Below are 16,053 nucleotides of genomic sequence, written 5' to 3'. Positions count from 1 at the left end.
GAGAGTACAGGAGAAATGGAAGTGAGTGGCTTGTGGCAGCAGAATATCCTGGACCGACGTCAATTCAGCATATGCATGCTACTACATTTGAGTCATCTCATACAACGGTTTTAGTTCTTCAATAAATTCCAATGGATCCTGTTCTATGAAATGCACAGCAAATAGTACAGACGTATTTTAGCCGATGGACAGACAAAGCTAGAGCAGGAGCGACAACAACAGGGGTCCCGATGACCTAGAATTACAAGAATACAACTGCTTCACAAAGACCAACTTCACGCTGTACGGGTCGAAGAAAATCTAGCCAATAGGTACAGGAGCAAGATTCATGCGGTTCATACCGTTCATGTAGGGCATCGCGTCCCCGTTCTGGGCAGGATGGCCCATCATGCCGTTGACTCCATTGATGCCATTGGCCTGAGCCATCGGCGCGTTGCTCGTCCAGGAGAATCTGCACCCAAAGGCAAACCGCAAACGAAAGGTCACATTATTAGCCGACAAGTGCAACGCGGTGGTTCAAATACCCTGGCATCATCATATTATCCCACCACGCCGGATTCTTGATGGCACGCATAGTCGCCAGCATCTCCTGCTCGAAGCCGCCATTCAAGTCGCTCATAGCGAAGTCTGAGGAGTCGAGGAACCCGCCCAGATCGATGGGGCCGGTCGCTTGGGCGTAGGTCGTCTCCGGTTCGTAGACAGGCGTCAGTGGCCGGCCGTCGCGACCAGCCACAGACCTCGTATGTCCAACGTCCTGATAGCCCGCCTGTGGAGGAGCAACAGAGAATACCTGGCTAGATGCCGTGGAACCCGGAGGAATAGCGAACCCAGCAGACGTGCTGACGTTGCCAGATGGCGGCTGGAAGATCTGCAGACGACCGCTGGTGGCTCCGTCGTGGCGATGTTTCTGCAATAAACCGGCTAAGAAACGGGCATAAAGCTTGGGCGTGTGCCGGTCATCAATGGCAATTTCAGGGGAGCTCTGAATTTGGATGAGGCGAGCGATCAAGTCGTATATTTGTGTCTCTGACTCGGGCGTCAACAACTTTGCGAACTCCGGCCGCAATAACTGAGAGGCAGAAATCAAACAATTGATGATAAGGCATCGAGCATGGGAAACGTACCTTGAGAAGGAATGCGGACGCGAAGGCAGCAAAGACGAAGTAGCCTACAGCAACGTTCAGCAATCAAGTATCAACAGTCATGAGCAAACAAATTTACCGTCCGGGGAGTACTTCATATATCCGCTTGGAGCGAGGTCCTCGATCATAATCCTCACTACATTCTTCGCTGACTCGAAGCACTAGGGAGATCATATGTAAGAGGCTGTTTCTACTTTCGTCAGTGTCTAGAGGCAGTTACCTTGGTGAAGAACAGTCGATCGGCAAGTTCAATGCCTCTCTCAAAGGCCTGCTGAAATCCAAACGAGTACATGACAAGTCGGGAGTAGTTCACCAAGCTATGATAACGATGAGTCACCAGCACGATGATGTAGAAGACCGACTCACAAAGGCGCCAATGCAACGCGAATACAGCAACCAGGGTCTAGAAGCCCAGTCTGAGTGGCCATTAAGCAAGACGATTAAGGAGGATGGCGTACCATTTGGATCTGAATCCTCATCGAATTTCCGAGTCCACTCGTCCTGGAAAGCCTCTAACTTACGATCATGCTCGAGGGTTACTTCCCGGAAATCCATGTTCTAACGATACAATATTCAGAAATGATAGAAAGGGAGATACACCTGGATTACCTTGTTGAGACCGGTTGGTGAATCCGGGTCAGAGTAGATGGCCTCATGGAACTCGGCGACTATCCGCAGCAGAGTCGAGTAGGCGCAGATGTGGATATCATACTAGAGCATTGTCAGACCTTGCAATACCATGTCGACAGTGCCTACCTTGTCATTGTACGGAGATGACTTGTACCAGTCCTTACAGTGTCGAGTGATGCTAAACAACAACACTGAGTTACGCCGGATAACAACCATTCAGTGACGTACTAGTCCTCCTTGATCGTAGAGGGCTTTCCAAACTGTGTAGCCACCGACCGGTCGAGGTTGAAGCATATCATCCAAGTCCGGGTACGATTCAAGACTTCACGTGCAGCCTTCTCGGTATTGGACTTGACGGTTGACACCTGGTGCAAGTTAAGATCCGTGGCAAGTCTAGCCACAAGCGCTAGTCAGTCCCTCAATCACACCGATACTCATTCCGAGCTTCCCTACCTGATGGCCAAGCCCGTATATAACCAACTGCGGTCCTCTTCCCACCGCTTTGCGGGGACGGCATAATAGCTCATGAGCAGGTATGCTTGGCACAGTTCGACGGACTTCCATCCATTGATTAATGCATTTGCAGCCTCGCTTTTCGCAAAGTGCATAGCGATTGCGTATATCTCAGACTTCTCGGGATAGAATCGGGACGAGATGGCGCAGACTACACGGGTTTTATGATCAGAGTCCATCTGCACAACACATGCCGAATGGTCACTTACTGACTGTGAACAAGAAAGGACACCTCGCGAAAGTCGTGCTCGGAGTGTGTAAGATAGGGTTGAGGAGCGACAAGAAAGGCTAAATTGGGATCGTTAGTCAGAAACACATGTATGTTAAATGACCGGAAGTCTACATTAATCTTTGTGAAGTAGCTAGCGGCCACGAAGTAAGTCTGGTTATTCGGTTCACTAGTGCATCGATAACACTTACATGTCAAATAGTTTCTCCACATCCTGTGGCGTGACCAGTCCATGTACCAGGATCTCTGGCGGACTATGTTGCTCAATGAGATTAGCGCGGATATTCAGGTCGCTAGCGGGACCAGGCATGAAGTATGTCTCGTTCGCAACACCCTAGAGACATTAGACATAAATCCAAATGGCTTATCCCAGCCAGCAATGTATACATACGACGTTGTCATCATCAAGGCTCTCCTCCCGTTCCTTGGCCGTCATCTGAGCCTTGTTCTTACCCTTGGTCTTCTTAGTGGTATTGCTAAGACTAAGGTTCGCGATGAGGCCGAGAGGGACAGCTGCGTCAGGGAGCGTCGGGGGTCCAGTCGTGTCGTCATCATCCTCGTCTTGCTCAGTCTTCTGACTCTGCTCGTGCTCTTCTTCCGACTCAGAGCCCTGTTCGTCGCCCCTTTCCTTCTCACGCGAGGAAAGGCTGAACGCAGTAGGGCCGCCCTTGCCACCGGCAGTGCGGACGGATTCCTGGAGGCGGTCCAACCAAGCGATGACATCTTGGTTGTTCTTGTCCGACGGGGATGTGGCCATCCGGTAGGAAGCAATGGATAAGGGTGTCGCCAAGTATGGGTTATGGAGCTGAGAAGGAAGTGTTAGTTTCGAGGCACTATCCCACATAAGATAGAGCGCGAGATGTATCACCGACCTGCTTGAGCAGCGACTCGATGATCGCATCCTTCTGGCGGATCTGAGCCAGGAGGTATTCCCGCTTACTGTAAACCAAAGCGAACGATGATGAGCTCCCATCCGATGCACACGAGAGAGAAGAATCGGAAGGCGTAGGAGATGAAGGACGTTCGGTGGACGACGACATCTGGTGAGGCGGCACTTGCGCCGCCACACTGTATGCCGAGCGATCCTTAAATGCGTCACCCAGGGACGCCGCAATCTCCTACCCCCATCTCCGGCGAATTCAGAATTCAATATCAACGGCTACTCACTTGGGCGCTGTTCTAGGCTTCCTGCCCTCCACGACGCACTGATGCCCCCCGGCCTTGCATCTCTTGCACACATTCTCGTTTTTCGGGAAGTCGCATTTCATCTAGCGCGCGCCGATCGCAGCCCAGCCGAAGAGGCGCAGTTGACACAGGCGAAAAAGAAGGGCCGGAGGCAAGCATCGCGTAGTGCGTGCCAGATGCGGTCAGATGGGAGGTGGGAGGAGACGCCGGAGCACGGAAAAGGAAAGGTTGGGGGAAATGTGAGTACCAGACGCTGATGACGACACGACGCGGTCCATACCTTCAGCTTCTTGCAGTGCGTGCACGCGCCGGGCCTATACATTTCCAAAGATAATGCATGGTTAGCGAATCCACGGGGAAGGGGCCACAGCGAATCGGAAAGAGAACAGGAACACAAGCGAGAACGCTGCGCCCGGTACCAGCATACCCCCGGGCCTCAACGCTACCAAGCGCCTGTGGCTGTGCAGCCCGCCGACTGGAAGCGCACCGAGGGCAGTGTTCGCGATCATGAATGTATCAGCGGCCAGGCCATGGGCGAGCGGAAGATTCTACCAGCAGAGGAGCTCGGAGCGCATATCAGAAAACGAGGCAGGCGAAAGGCGCCCCGCGCCCCTATTTGTGCACCCAGTTCCTGACTGGGCACAAGCCCAGAGCCATGCATACACTTTAGCTCATGCAAGTTCAAAGCCCTCTACGAGTCCCCTGGCTGGGAATCCGTGGGATGAACCGAATATGGGCACGAGGCTAGGAGTTAGAGCGACAAGCTGCAAACACGAGCTCGCGATCCCACTGGGTGAGTGCTGACCAGGCGCACAGAGCCAGTACTCGGTTGAGAAACCTCGGAGCACCGGCGCGGCGTCAGGGAGACCGTGAATTGCAATCATTCATTGCTGAATGGATTGCAAGACTGTCCGATCTGGCCCGCGACTGCAGATCCCAAGTGTGCTCCGCGGTCATCGCAATCGAACACTGGGCAAATGTCACTGCGGACGCAGTCGCGTCCGCGGTAAAAAAAATCTGAAAGTGGGGGAAAGAAAAGAAACAGTGACCAGCCCCTCTGAGATCCGGAAAATGAACTCGACAGAAAATGAAAGAAACACAAGTGGGGTGAAGAGGGTTGAGATAAACTTCAGAACAAACACTCACAGTCGACTTTGTCTCCCCATGGCGCGTCCAGCACCGCCACCAATATCGTCGTCGCTCGAGCTGTCGCTGTCGCCGCCACCTTCGCCGCCATCTTTGCGAGTGCGCTTCCGGCCTCGACCACCGGCCGCTGCGGGGGCAGCGCCGCGTGGCCGCTTGCCTGTCGCAAGTGCTGCTTTTGCGCCCTCAGTATTGACGACAAGGCGCTGAGCCGGTCCACCAGCACTGCTATTTATCTGAGCCGGCTGGTGTGATCGGGCAAAGGATCCTCCGAGAGAAGACGGCGATGGTGCAGGTACGCTCTGTGCGGTGTGCGCAGGATGCGCCGATTGCCCGCTGTCATCCTGCCAGGCGGCCCCAGGGGGTGACACCGACGACTGGTGCAGCTCTGCGTAGTTTGACAACGGCGTGTAATTGGTCGACGCGGACATGGGTTCTGAAGAGCTGTGCGGCTGGCTGTGGGGGTAATGAGCCTGTTGGCTCTCTGATGGATACTCGAAGTTGTTCGAGGGATAATAAAACGCGGGCTCGTTCGGCGAGCGGTTAGGCGCTTGATAATCCTGATATGAGATAGCCCCATGAAGGGCACTAGCGGACATGTCGCCCGCACTGCCCGTCGGTTGTGCCCCATGGCCCCGTGATACGGCACTCGTCGCTGGTATTCTTCGCTGAGTTCGGGGCTGGTACGCAGGGTGGTCTTGGTCGAAATGGTTTGTGGGATAGTGGGGGTTCTGCACAAAATGGAACTGGCCCTGCAGCTGCGAGCTCGGGTGGTGCATGGGCGGGTGGAGGGCGTCGCCAACGTGCGGCGGCCCGTGCTGGTAGCCGCCCGCGGTCATCTGGTTAGGCACATTACCTGGGTACTGCATCTGTCCCTGGCTGTAAGCATCAATCCACTGCTGGTAATCTGGTGCGTCCTGGGCAACAGCCTGTTCAGGGTCGTAGAATGACGACGTCGGGGGTATCATCTGCCCTGCTGTGCGGTATGTTTTCGTCATTTAGCACACAAAGAACAGACACGAAGCGCGGCGGCTGACCTGACGAGTCTGAGGTGGACGAAGGCGACTGGCGCGACCAGGCCGGGGCGTTATAAGACGCTGTGTCAGCCGTGCGGTGGCTCGAATGAGGGTGTTCAGATAACCCGAGCAGCGCGGAGGGGCCGTCTAGAGGAGGAGTGGCATGGGCCGGTTCAACAGCAGGATTGCTCCGTGAGAGATAGAACTGGCCGTCGCCCGCTGGTCTTTGAATACTCTTGTCGCCTTCTGTCGGAGTTCGCGGTGTGCGGTTCGACGCCATAGACGCTGAATCGGCCATCAAGAGATTCCCCACAGCACCCAGCCCAAATCAGTCTCTCCGGAATTTCCTTCCCTCCGGCAGCAGTCTGTGCAAGCGGTGCAATTGCTGGATTCGTAGCACTTCTCGCCGTCGTGGCACCCGACGAGCAAGCAGACGGATAAGAGAATGTATTTGAGACGGGACTAGGGGACGAGCGTGTGGTGGTCGAGAGATGGCGGCTGCATGACCGCTCATGCGGGCACCGTAAATACAGAAGACAAGAGCGCCTGGACAAGAATAACCCTTCCACGTGGAGGACACCTCGTGGCTCTCGCGTGGCCAGATCTTCAGATCATGATCAACAACCTGCGCGTCCTCGGTTCGCTGCCACTCATGTTTCGCCGTCATCGCGAAACGGAAGAACACCGCTCAGGATTCGAATTTGTGGCAGCAGATCTTCATTCAGCTTTTCCCGATGTCTACAGGAGGAAGCAGACGGCAATGTTCGCGCCGCTGCGTTCCATCGAGCCAGGCGGGGAGGTCACATAATCAGCGAAATTCACCCGTGCAACATTTGCATACAGGTACGTATCACTGAGGACAGTAAGACCTGATTTTATGCTTTTTGGTTTGAAAAGCTTTGATTGGCCATGTGGAGATCATGGACCCTGTGGCACCGAGTTCCATGATCTTAGACCAGGTGCTTTGGGAACGCCGCCCATAATACTGCGATATCCAAGGAGGTGCAATTGCCATCTACAGGTGCGTTGAGTATGATCGCAAAGTGGCATCACAGGCCATTTCCTCCCAGGGTATCCTTTGCCTAGGGTCGTAACCCGCCCTAGAAGCACCCGAAGCAAATACCGCAACTGCTATCCATCGAGCGCGCCCAGTAACACTTCCTCCGAGAACGGGGACAGCCGTAGGTGTTCCAGGTTTGCGGTCGACGCTGATGGGTGTTTCACGCTACAGAACGGTCCTCACCGAAGTTGTTGCGACTTCCCGCTCGAGTAAACGGCAGGAGCCGTGTTTCGACATAGTCTGCGCCGTTCATAAAAGAACTTGCCCCCGCAACTCCCATCTACACATAGTCGCGAGTCCCACACAGGTTGAATCCACGCCTGACGGCCCATTCCGATTTCGACCCAGGCTCCTGCGACCACCGCACCTCGCGACGCTTGTCTGGAGAATTACGTGAAGCCCTCCTTATCTCTACCGCCTCCAGCTCCTCGACCTACTATATACGTCCCTAACCTGATCTTCCCCTACACCGGACTTCTTGCGATGCTCAGTGGCGGTGCGTCTTCTCTCCAGCAAAGGAGCGGACGGGCTTCCCCTCGCGCCGTATAGGCATCACTAAGTTTATATGTGAGCGCGACGGTAGTGGGGGTTCGACTGACGATTAGACTTGGGGTGGTAATTGACCGTTCTCGACTACCGCAATGTAGATAGGTTATCTCAGAGGAAGTACATTTCGACATCGATACGCAGCAGTACCCTCTGGCTGAGGTACCATCACCCAGTAGAAATTCTTACGATATCGGGCGGTGATGCATGCGCATATCCGCACGCACGGGTCGACTGGACCCTGTACGATATCCTATCAGTTTGGTTCTAACCTCCCGTTCCCCCGCGCATAGTCTTTACCGGAAGACTTTGAGCCACTAAAAGGCCACGCATCTCCGTCAGATTTCTCTTCTAGACCGACTGTTTCACGCTATGATCCTCGATCCCATGGCCGATCCTGTTGGCTGTATTCACTCATTTATCTAGCAGTCATTCGAAGTATCAGACATTGCCAGTGCTCCGTCGATCGCAGAGCTAATCGGTTTGCGAGCCTCTCACATCGCGGACCAGAACTCCACACCCTCCTTCTTGGACGGGAATCACTCGTGCGACATATCTGCACCGTCGGGCGTCGGAAGCTTCTCGGAGTCCTTCGCAGCTGGATCTACGTCTACCATCACCCACTGCCAGTGCCAGTGTCAACCGCGACGCCTTCACTGGGACGGATCTTGACGTACACCCCGGTGGACGCTTTACATTCTCCGGCTTGCCTATGTATGTACATAGTTCGACTTACACCCGCCTCCCGCCTTGCGAAACGGGCATTCCAGCTGGCGGACTTGGCTTGCGCACCGGTGCCGGGCGCGACTCGGAGATCCGAGGGCGGGCTCGTCGGAGATTAACGTTGAACAAAGGCTTTAATGGAGGGGACTCCAGCGTAAGGCGTAGTGGATTTTCTCGAAAGGGCGGGTCGCCGCGGCATGGGATTGAGGTTTCCCGCTGTGGGGGCTTCCCTTTCGTGTTGGCATATTCGATTTTGTGCATTTGTGGACGTTGTTACGGCGTCCTGTGTCATAATACTGCCACCTGGGTGTCTCGCACATGTTCGTGGAAGGTGGGGACCTCCATGGACCTTCCTTCCTCGCCCAACCATGCAGGCACGTACTCACAATGTATTATAAATGTATAACTTGCCGGGAGCATGTGGCGGCTCTCAGGCTTTCACTGCAAGGTCAAGTTCGGAAGCTGTACCATAAGGACGCGAACCGGTTCGTTTGACGGCGGGCTCTTACTGCGAAGCCGGCGGGCGCTCCAAACTGTGGATCTGCATCTTAGCGCCCGCTGTCACCTCAGAGTCGGAAGTCAAAAATGCAATGCACTTGCACAAGCGAAATCTCGATCCTGCAAAGTCCTGGAATGACGTCTGGGTTGGCCTTTGGGGGGGTTTGTGGATGATAGCTATTTGGAGGTATCAAGCGCGATGGGCACCGAAATCTTCCTATTCTTACATACACATTGGTTTTGTTCACCACCCAACACACGAGGTTCCCAGACTTGATATCGCACCCAGCTCAAATCATATCTTTGGTTGATGATACTCACAGCCATCCCACCGCCGCCGGCACCTTGGCCCTAACCCCCGCCTACCACTTCTCATGCGCTGGACGGACTACGACCCCACACAGATAGATCACGGGTCAGCGAATCCCGCAACAAATCGCTATGGCGGACTTACGGTCCAGCTCCCAAGTGAGCGCACTGCGATCCTGATTCGCCAGGTAGAGGTAGGACTAAAAGCAGCTGTTAACACCGGATACTGAAGCTTGAAGGGTGAGGGATCCACATACCTTGGCGATGCTCTCGGGATCGAGCCGGACGTTCTCGTCCGCCTCCCAGGTCGCGTCATGCCGTGCTCGCTGGCGATCCGTTAGGATGGCTAGGCGCCGGATAGATCGTGAGCACTCTTTTCTTTCGAGAGGTGACACAGAAGCACTCACGACCGTCGATAATTGCCTGGTTTGGATGAGTGCTGAGCGTCAGAAGGCAGATGACGGGGTGAAGCATCATTTCCTTACATGGGCTACCTGTGAGGTATGATACGCCGCACATCAGTAAAGAAGGAGGGAGTGCATCATGCTCCCGGTGCTTACATGGATATTCTCTTTACCAAATTCCTTGGCAAGACTCTGTGATAGAGCGCGCAGTCCGAACTTGCCGACTGCGAATGCGGAAGTAGTCACGTTTCCCCGAGTGGACGCCGTAGCTCCGGTGAAGATGAGGGTTCCTCGCTATGATGGCTCATGATACTCGAGAAGAGGCTGGTGATATATCACGACTTACTTTACCCAAATCGTTTAGATCATTATTCTTGAATTCCAGGATTGCCTCTCTCGAGAACGCAAACGCGGCCGCAACGTTCACATCGAGGCTCTCCTTGACTTCCTCGTCTGTGACTTCTAGGAATGGCTTCCACACCGCGGCAGCTGTATTCCAAAGGGCTGCTCGGATCTCGTTGCCCTGCTCTTTGGGCCATTGTTTCCGGATAGAGGCGAAGGCATCGCGGATAGCCTGAGGTGCGTAAGATGACAGAGCAAACGGGTGAGCCTCTCCGCCTGCTTTGGTCAGCTGGGATGCAAGGTTGTTGAGGCTGTCTGCGTTGCGAGCGAGCAGGGCGACACGGTAGCCAGCCTTGGAGAATACCCGCCTACATGTGGATTAGTATTTGGCGAGGTGAAGACAGCTGTAACGGAGTAATTGAGACCACGTACGCAGTAGCAGCTCCCGTGCCTAAGTAAGTAGTAGAAATCAGGTGTGTAAGACAACGCAGGATATAAGAGAAGGCTAAGAGCCGATAAACTTACCTGCAGCGTTCCCTACACCCGCGACAACTAAGATGGGTCTGACGCTCATCATGTTGAACAGAGTGCTATGACCCCAGTATCACCCCAGCACACGGTTCTTATTACAAGACGCTCCCGGTCTATCGGGCAGTCTTAGTCAGATCCTCGCAATAGAGCTTGCCTTTCTACTTGAATGGCGTTGCTGAGTCCGACAAGCCTCTAGTGTTGCGTGCTATGTCAGCGACACGGCAGGACCTCTTACGAGGCGTATGTTACGCAGTGGAAGACGGCGCGTTGTGGCGGCATGATTACGCGTCTGAAGCGAGCGTGACTAACACGAGACGCGCTCAGCAAGTCACTCTTTGCACGTGACCAGAGCTTGACGCGTCTGTCACGCGTATCCGAGCCCCACTGCCCAGCTGCAGCCTCTCACAGCTGTATCCTGAACCGTTGATAGGCCTGCGAAACAGAACGGCGGAGCGCTATCTCGAATTACAAAAGCATAATCATGCCTTCTACTCGTTGGGTTATTCGGCGAATCGAGGTCGACGAATGAAGATGAACCGTTCAAGCTACTACTCAAGAGCTGCAGTTCTCAGCTGATGACGGGCTCGTCAGGCTGTCTGGTTACGGAGGCTCTATGATGCCCTTGCTGTCTCTCATGCTGTGCTACTTTCTTGCGTTTATCGCCAATATGCGCCAATACAAATCATTGTCGCGAGGGCGAACTCGATTCATTCTCAAGGACTTGCGATAAACCGGAATGAAGAGCAGCGAACGCTATGATATCTGCATGGATGAAGATAAACCCCGGCTCATTAGGTCCTGCCTAGTGGATTCCTTCGGCTCTTCAAATGTAATCTGTTTCCGCTACGGACGACCTCTCTACGTTATGGTTCTGTTGCTGCAGTTATCCTTGCAGACCTTGGAAAACTCTATAGATGTACCGGGGCTCGGACCGCGCAATATGGCCTTTCCTTCCTGGAGGTAGTGTCGCTGCAAGCTATTTTTAGAATTGTCAGATGATGTCCCGTTGTTCCTCCCTTCTTGCTCTCTGCAGTGCTACTGCCAATCGACGGATTGTGGACGCCTGGGGAGGAGAAACTTCGGACTGCTGGGCCTGCTAACTCCCCTGCGCCGAATAACTGCCGTCAACAAGAATGTTCTGCAAGCTCCTTTCTCTACGCACCTGGAGGAACTCGTGATAATCCGGACAAAAGTTCGGTATCTTGGACAACACTACGTCTATGAACCTGGTATTTCATCACCTGAAACTTTGCATCAGTCACCGCATATCTCTGGTTATCTTGGTACTTCCGAGGCCTTTGTATTGCTTTTGCTTCTGGACTACAAGCACCATGACCCGAGCCACGCAGCTTGGAAGAAGGAACACCCGTCTGGAGGTCTTCCTGTGCCTGCTCTATACGTATCCCCGTCCTTTTCACCTGCAGGCCCGCATTAAACTCGGCGAGGAAAACACCACAACGCTCTTGTGACCCCACGTCTGCGTTCTTGCTACTCACGTGTACCGATTTACCATCATTCGACCCACCCGGGTAGTGGAGTTCGCAAACCTGTCTACGGAATGCACGTCAAAACGGGGCTGCCGACGGGGAGCAATCTCGTATACTGTGGCCTCGGATAGGTAATCTCTTTATAACCAGGGCTTATACACACGCGATGGCAATATCCGCTCTCTGGAATGATCTTCTTCCCAGTGGGACCCGCTATCAACCAGGAATTCTAGCGTATCCAATCTCCTAACTGTTTCAAGAGGCGCTATCCCCCACCCACTGGTCATGGCTAGTCATACCGACGAGAAGGGGCAGCTGTCCCTGTACCAGCTCGAGAACGAACTGCCGGGGGTCCTCCGCACATCGAGCAACTCCCCCCTCACGCCTATCAGCATCGAGAAAGCGGGATCCCTCAACGACTCAGCCCCCGAAGGAGGAGAACCAGAAACAGCAGAAGTGCTGAAATCCTCTCGGCTCGCCGCGGCGCTCCTCGCCGAGCGCCCGTCCGTGTACTCGTTCCAGATGCTCAAGCTTTGGGCCGTCCTGTTCGTCGCGTACCAGTGCTCCGCGCAGAACGGGTTCGACGCGAACACGTTCGGCGGGGTGAGCGCGATGCCGAACTTCAAGAAGCAGTTCGGCGTCGACCAGGGGACGACGCAGGGGTTCCTGGCTGCCATCTATGTCATGGGTAACATGATTCTTCATCCCTTTCTACCTGAACAAGTATGACTGAGATTGTTTCGAAATATACAGGCAATGTTGTAGGCTCCTTCGTCGCGGGGCCCAACGCGGACCGCTACGGTCGTCGCTTCGGCATGTTCACGGGCTCAGTCGTCTCCCTGATCGGCGCGATCCTGCAGACGGCGGCGCAGAAAGAGGCACACATCATCGCTGGGCGCGTGACACTCGGCGTCGGTGCCGTCCTGCTCGGCCCCGCAGGGCAGGCGTACACCATCGAGATGGCGCACCCTGCGTACAGGGGTATAATGGGCGGGATGTATCAGGTGTGTTTCTTCCTAGGTAAGCCAGTGAACGCTCCATAAGGTTGCTCTGTGAACCTGAAGCCACCACTCACCCAGGCACGATCATCTCTACCTGGCTCGAGTTCGGGCTGTCGTACTACGGTGGGACGTCCACCATTAACTGGCGACTACCCATGGCTATTCAGGCGCTCCCCGCGCTCGTCGTCCTTACCTTCGTGTACTTCATCCCCGAGTCGCCGCGTTGGTACATCTCCCGCGGCGAGCCGGACAAGGCGCGCGCGATTCTCGTCAAGTACCACGGGAACGGCAATCCGGACAGCGAGGTCGTGCGGCTCGAGATGGACGAGATGCGGGAGGTGATCAATACGGGCGGGAGCGATAAAAGATGGTGGGATTATAGAGAGCTGTTTAATTCAAGAGAGGCGAGGTATCGCTCGTTTTTAGTGGGGTGTATTGCGTTCTTTGGGCAGCTGGATTTGCCGCCGACGAGTAAGGGCTTTTCGGTGTCCTCGTGGGTGCAGAAAACTGATTGAATGTGTAGGTTACTACTTCCCGCTGATGGTACAAACCGCGGGGATCGCCTCTGAGCAGATCCAACTCCTGCTCAACGCGATTCAAACCCCCGTAATGATGGCCAGGTACGCCGCCCCCTCCCTCCCTCCCCCTTTCCCCTCCCCTCACACCTCCCCTGCCCAGCTCGCTCGCCGGCATCCAATTCATCGACCGCTTCGGCCGGCGCAAGCTGCTCATGGTCTCCTCGCTCTTCATGACCATCTCCGTCGCGGTCATCATCGGCGCGACGGCCACACAGGCGGGGCACCCCGGCATCGGGATCCTCGGCATCGCGTTCATCTACGTGTTCCTCGTGAGCTTCGCGTTCGCGTGGACGCCGTGCCAGTGCCTGTACCCGACGGAGGTGCTCGCGTACAATGCGCGCGCGAAGGGCCTCGGGATGTATGGCCTGTTCCAGAATATTGTGACGTTTATTAATACGTACGCCGCGCCGGTGGGGATTGATAATGATAGCTGGAGGTAAGTCTGAGCGAGCCGGTTCAGGGAATGCTGATTGAGTATGTGGCAGGTTCTACTTCCTGTACCTCGTCGTGGACGCGGTGGGCATCCTGGTGATTTACGTGTTCTTCGTGGAGACGAAGGGGCGGAACATCGAGGAGATGGAGGCGATCTTCAAGGAGAAGCACCCCGTGCGCGCGTCGCTCGCGAAGCAGAAGGTGATGGTGAGCCCGCAGGAGGAGCGGGGTGTCGAGGTCTAAGAGAGCGCCCGGATTAATATTGTTGGTTGTGAGAGATTCTTTTGTATCATTATGTGTTAATATATACCGGGCCGAGCGAACGGAGACTAGCATGGCCTCGGGATCCAGACGCTTCAGCAGGAAGGATGCACGGGCAGAGATTAACTCTAAGGTCCCAGTAGGTACAATGGTCTATTCACTGGCAGGTCGGACGTCTCGCCCACTGCCCAAGAGTTCCGGGCAGGACTATCAGTGTGTGAGTAGATATACGGCGATGACGGGTACCGACACGGTCCGCGGTACGGGAGCACTTGTCAGATCGTAACACCTGCACCAGGGAGGGGACAGCCCCCACCCCTGATCAGGCGTCAGGGCCTCATCCTGTGGTGTGCGTATTGCCGGGGAATGGGAGGACTCACTTGCGACTCGCTTGCGTGCCCACCGGGCGGAGCAATGGCACAGGTCCTGCTTCACGCTTTGTGGCTCAGGTACTATGCGGGTCAGCAAAGGACGAACGGTCACGGAGCCAGCTCGTCCACTCGTCGAGTCTGCAAAGGGTGGTTTAGGCTCGACGGCTGGATGGGTTGGGACAGTGGGAAACGCCCGCTATGTTGGTCAAGCGGTGGGTTGAGCTTGCGACTCGGAGGATCGTCAGAACGATGCGGAGGGTTGTCAGACGTACCTTTTGTCTGAAGTTAACCTACGATGGCCGGGGAAAACAGCCTGCGACAGCACCCACCCGGTCCGGGTGGTTCTGAACCACCCGCTATAGCGGCGAACCGGGGCTGACCCATTGTCAATCGCCGAGGAGCCTACACTTATCCAAAAAAGAGGACACAAAGGCACCCACCGACGGCACTTGGCTGATACAGATGATGTAACTCGTGTTTACCCTCTTCTCAGCGAGAGCCTGAGGTGACGAGGAAGGACAGTGCATTACCCAGGCAATATGTAAGACACCCAGACGGAGGTATACAACGAACGAACGGATATATCAGTACCAGATCACAGTCGCTCATAAATACTCATTCACCCCTCACCAAACCCGGAGACCCATAACTAAAGCAAGACAGCCAACCCCCCAAGAACCACCACCCCCATCCCAATCGCCCCTGTCCCCGACCGCGAGGCGCCGCTCTTCGCGAACGGATCCGTGGTCGAGGCGGACGCCGCCGCGGCCGTGCCCGTGCCCGGGGCGTTGGAGTTTGAGTTCGAACCGACGAAGGTGATTTGCTGCGACGTGGTGGGGGTGGTAGGGGTGCGGGTGACGGGTGCGGAGGCGGAGGAGAAGGTGATGGAAGGGGAGGAGGGCGCGGGGGCGGTGGTGGCGGTGCCGGAGAGGTAGGAGGGGGAGGCCTGCAGGTGGGGTTTAGTAGAGGAGGAAGGCGAGGACAGAGGGAGGGACGCACGGTGAGCGCGGGGACAGAGGCGCCGCCCTGTGCGCAGGTGTTCTGGAAGTCTGTGTGGTTCGTGAGCGCGCGTATTAGCTGAAAGGGCGGGAACGACGCACTGTCGAGGATGGACTGCGCCTGGGCGACGAGCGACGGCTGGGGCGTCGTCCCGTCGGAGCCGAGGATGCAGTCGACGCACGCGGCGAGCGCCTGGTCGTTCGACGTGGTGCACATGCACGCTACGTCTGTGCAGGCCTGTTACGACCGCATTCGTTGTTAATATAAAACATATCAGGGAAAGCGGAGGGCGCGCACGTTGATGGTGCCGAGGACGCCGTTGCACGTCGACTGGCAGGCAGCGGGGAACGTGGACGGGTCGAGCTGGCGGGCGGCGAGGGGGACGGAGGAGGCTGCGCTGGAGGCAGCAGCAGCGAGCGCGGCGAATGCGAAAGCGACGGCGTGCATGTTGCAATTGCGGCGGGTCAGGAAAAGAGAGACAAGCGTCGCTGGGGAACGGCGACGGCGATGGGCTTTTATTACAAGGCAGGACAGGCGCGCGCCAAGGGCACGTCTGTCGCTGTCAAAAGAAAGGCGCTCGTACAGGGTTTGCCCCGGATCATCCTCAAACGGGCGTCCAGTTTACGGTGCCTGGCACGAGGTGAATAAACAAC

At 55.6% G+C, this 16,053-nt stretch overlaps 5 protein-coding genes across 5 annotated transcripts; 1 reads left to right on the top strand and 4 right to left on the bottom strand.

Annotated features, from left to right (window-relative positions):
* Positions 1-106: 106 nt before the first annotated feature.
* GLOTRDRAFT_140011 (uncharacterized protein) lies at positions 107-4,956 on the bottom strand. The gene is made up of 19 exons (XM_007870187.1): positions 4,846-4,956; positions 3,980-4,013; positions 3,682-3,782; positions 3,387-3,453; positions 2,906-3,319; positions 2,706-2,848; positions 2,629-2,647; positions 2,495-2,573; positions 2,226-2,436; positions 2,001-2,165; positions 1,899-1,950; positions 1,752-1,853; positions 1,601-1,700; positions 1,509-1,545; positions 1,363-1,459; positions 1,222-1,303; positions 1,125-1,168; positions 525-1,069; positions 107-451 (listed from the first exon to the last, which is right to left on the bottom strand). Exons 1-19 carry the CDS (start codon positions 4,863-4,865, stop codon positions 301-303), a joined length of 2,463 nt encoding a protein of 820 aa, XP_007868378.1. The 5' UTR covers positions 4,866-4,956; the 3' UTR covers positions 107-300.
* Positions 4,842-6,138, bottom strand: GLOTRDRAFT_131356 (uncharacterized protein; the record flags this gene model as incomplete). The annotated part of the gene is made up of 2 exons (XM_007870186.1): positions 4,842-5,818; positions 5,880-6,138. The coding sequence occupies 2 exons, from the start codon at positions 6,136-6,138 to the stop codon at positions 4,842-4,844; spliced, it is 1,236 nt and encodes a 411-aa protein (XP_007868377.1).
* A 2,699-nt stretch (positions 6,139-8,837) lies between these two features.
* GLOTRDRAFT_111841 (NAD P-binding protein) lies at positions 8,838-10,478 on the bottom strand. The gene is made up of 8 exons (XM_007870185.1): positions 10,266-10,478; positions 10,173-10,191; positions 9,745-10,108; positions 9,551-9,692; positions 9,402-9,422; positions 9,252-9,340; positions 9,140-9,194; positions 8,838-9,073 (listed from the first exon to the last, which is right to left on the bottom strand). The coding sequence occupies exons 1-8, from the start codon at positions 10,315-10,317 to the stop codon at positions 9,048-9,050; spliced, it is 768 nt and encodes a 255-aa protein (XP_007868376.1). The 5' UTR covers positions 10,318-10,478; the 3' UTR covers positions 8,838-9,047.
* Positions 10,479-11,937: 1,459 nt separating this feature from the next.
* On the top strand, positions 11,938-14,012 carry GLOTRDRAFT_117176 (uncharacterized protein; the record flags this gene model as incomplete). The annotated part of the gene is made up of 6 exons (XM_007870184.1): positions 11,938-12,446; positions 12,512-12,778; positions 12,838-13,230; positions 13,283-13,379; positions 13,438-13,773; positions 13,823-14,012. Exons 1-6 carry the CDS (start codon positions 12,044-12,046, stop codon positions 14,010-14,012), a joined length of 1,686 nt encoding a protein of 561 aa, XP_007868375.1. The 5' UTR covers positions 11,938-12,043.
* An 860-nt stretch (positions 14,013-14,872) lies between these two features.
* On the bottom strand, positions 14,873-15,930 carry GLOTRDRAFT_111840 (uncharacterized protein). The gene is made up of 4 exons (XM_007870183.1): positions 15,698-15,930; positions 15,502-15,637; positions 15,401-15,450; positions 14,873-15,347 (listed from the first exon to the last, which is right to left on the bottom strand). The coding sequence occupies exons 1-4, from the start codon at positions 15,845-15,847 to the stop codon at positions 15,051-15,053; spliced, it is 633 nt and encodes a 210-aa protein (XP_007868374.1). The 5' UTR covers positions 15,848-15,930; the 3' UTR covers positions 14,873-15,050.
* Positions 15,931-16,053: the final 123 nt, after the last annotated feature.

Source organism: Gloeophyllum trabeum (assembly GCF_000344685.1).
Source record: "Gloeophyllum trabeum ATCC 11539 unplaced genomic scaffold GLOTRscaffold_00011, whole genome shotgun sequence".
Lineage (NCBI taxonomy): Eukaryota > Fungi > Basidiomycota > Agaricomycetes > Gloeophyllales > Gloeophyllaceae > Gloeophyllum > Gloeophyllum trabeum.
This window is presented reverse-complemented; position numbering and strand designations above follow the sequence as displayed.

Excerpts from the sequence above, each read along its gene's own strand:
- GLOTRDRAFT_140011 (XM_007870187.1), bottom strand. The coding sequence starts at position 4,865 with ATGGGGAGACAAAGTCGACT. Across the intron at positions 2,166-2,225 it reads TATACGGGCTTGGCCATCAG|ACTTGCCACGGATCTTAACT; the intron begins GTAGGGAAGCTC and ends GCTTGTGGCTAG. Across the intron at positions 452-524 it reads GATAATATGATGATGCCAGG|ATTCTCCTGGACGAGCAACG; the intron begins GTATTTGAACCA and ends CTTTGGGTGCAG.
- GLOTRDRAFT_111841 (XM_007870185.1), bottom strand. The coding sequence starts at position 10,317 with ATGATGAGCGTCAGACCCATCTTAGTTGTCGCGGGTGTAGGGAACGCT. Across the intron at positions 9,693-9,744 it reads ATCTAAACGATTTGGGTAAA|CGAGGAACCCTCATCTTCAC; the intron begins GTAAGTCGTGAT and ends GAGCCATCATAG. Across the intron at positions 9,074-9,139 it reads GCTCACTTGGGAGCTGGACC|TCCGTCCAGCGCATGAGAAG; the intron begins GTAAGTCCGCCA and ends GTGGGGTCGTAG.
- GLOTRDRAFT_111840 (XM_007870183.1), bottom strand. The coding sequence starts at position 15,847 with ATGCACGCCGTCGCTTTCGCATTCGCCGCGCTCGCTGCTGCTGCCTCC. Across the intron at positions 15,638-15,697 it reads GCGTCCTCGGCACCATCAAC|GCCTGCACAGACGTAGCGTG; the intron begins GTGCGCGCCCTC and ends CGGTCGTAACAG. Across the intron at positions 15,348-15,400 it reads CCTCTGTCCCCGCGCTCACC|GCCTCCCCCTCCTACCTCTC; the intron begins GTGCGTCCCTCC and ends CCCCACCTGCAG.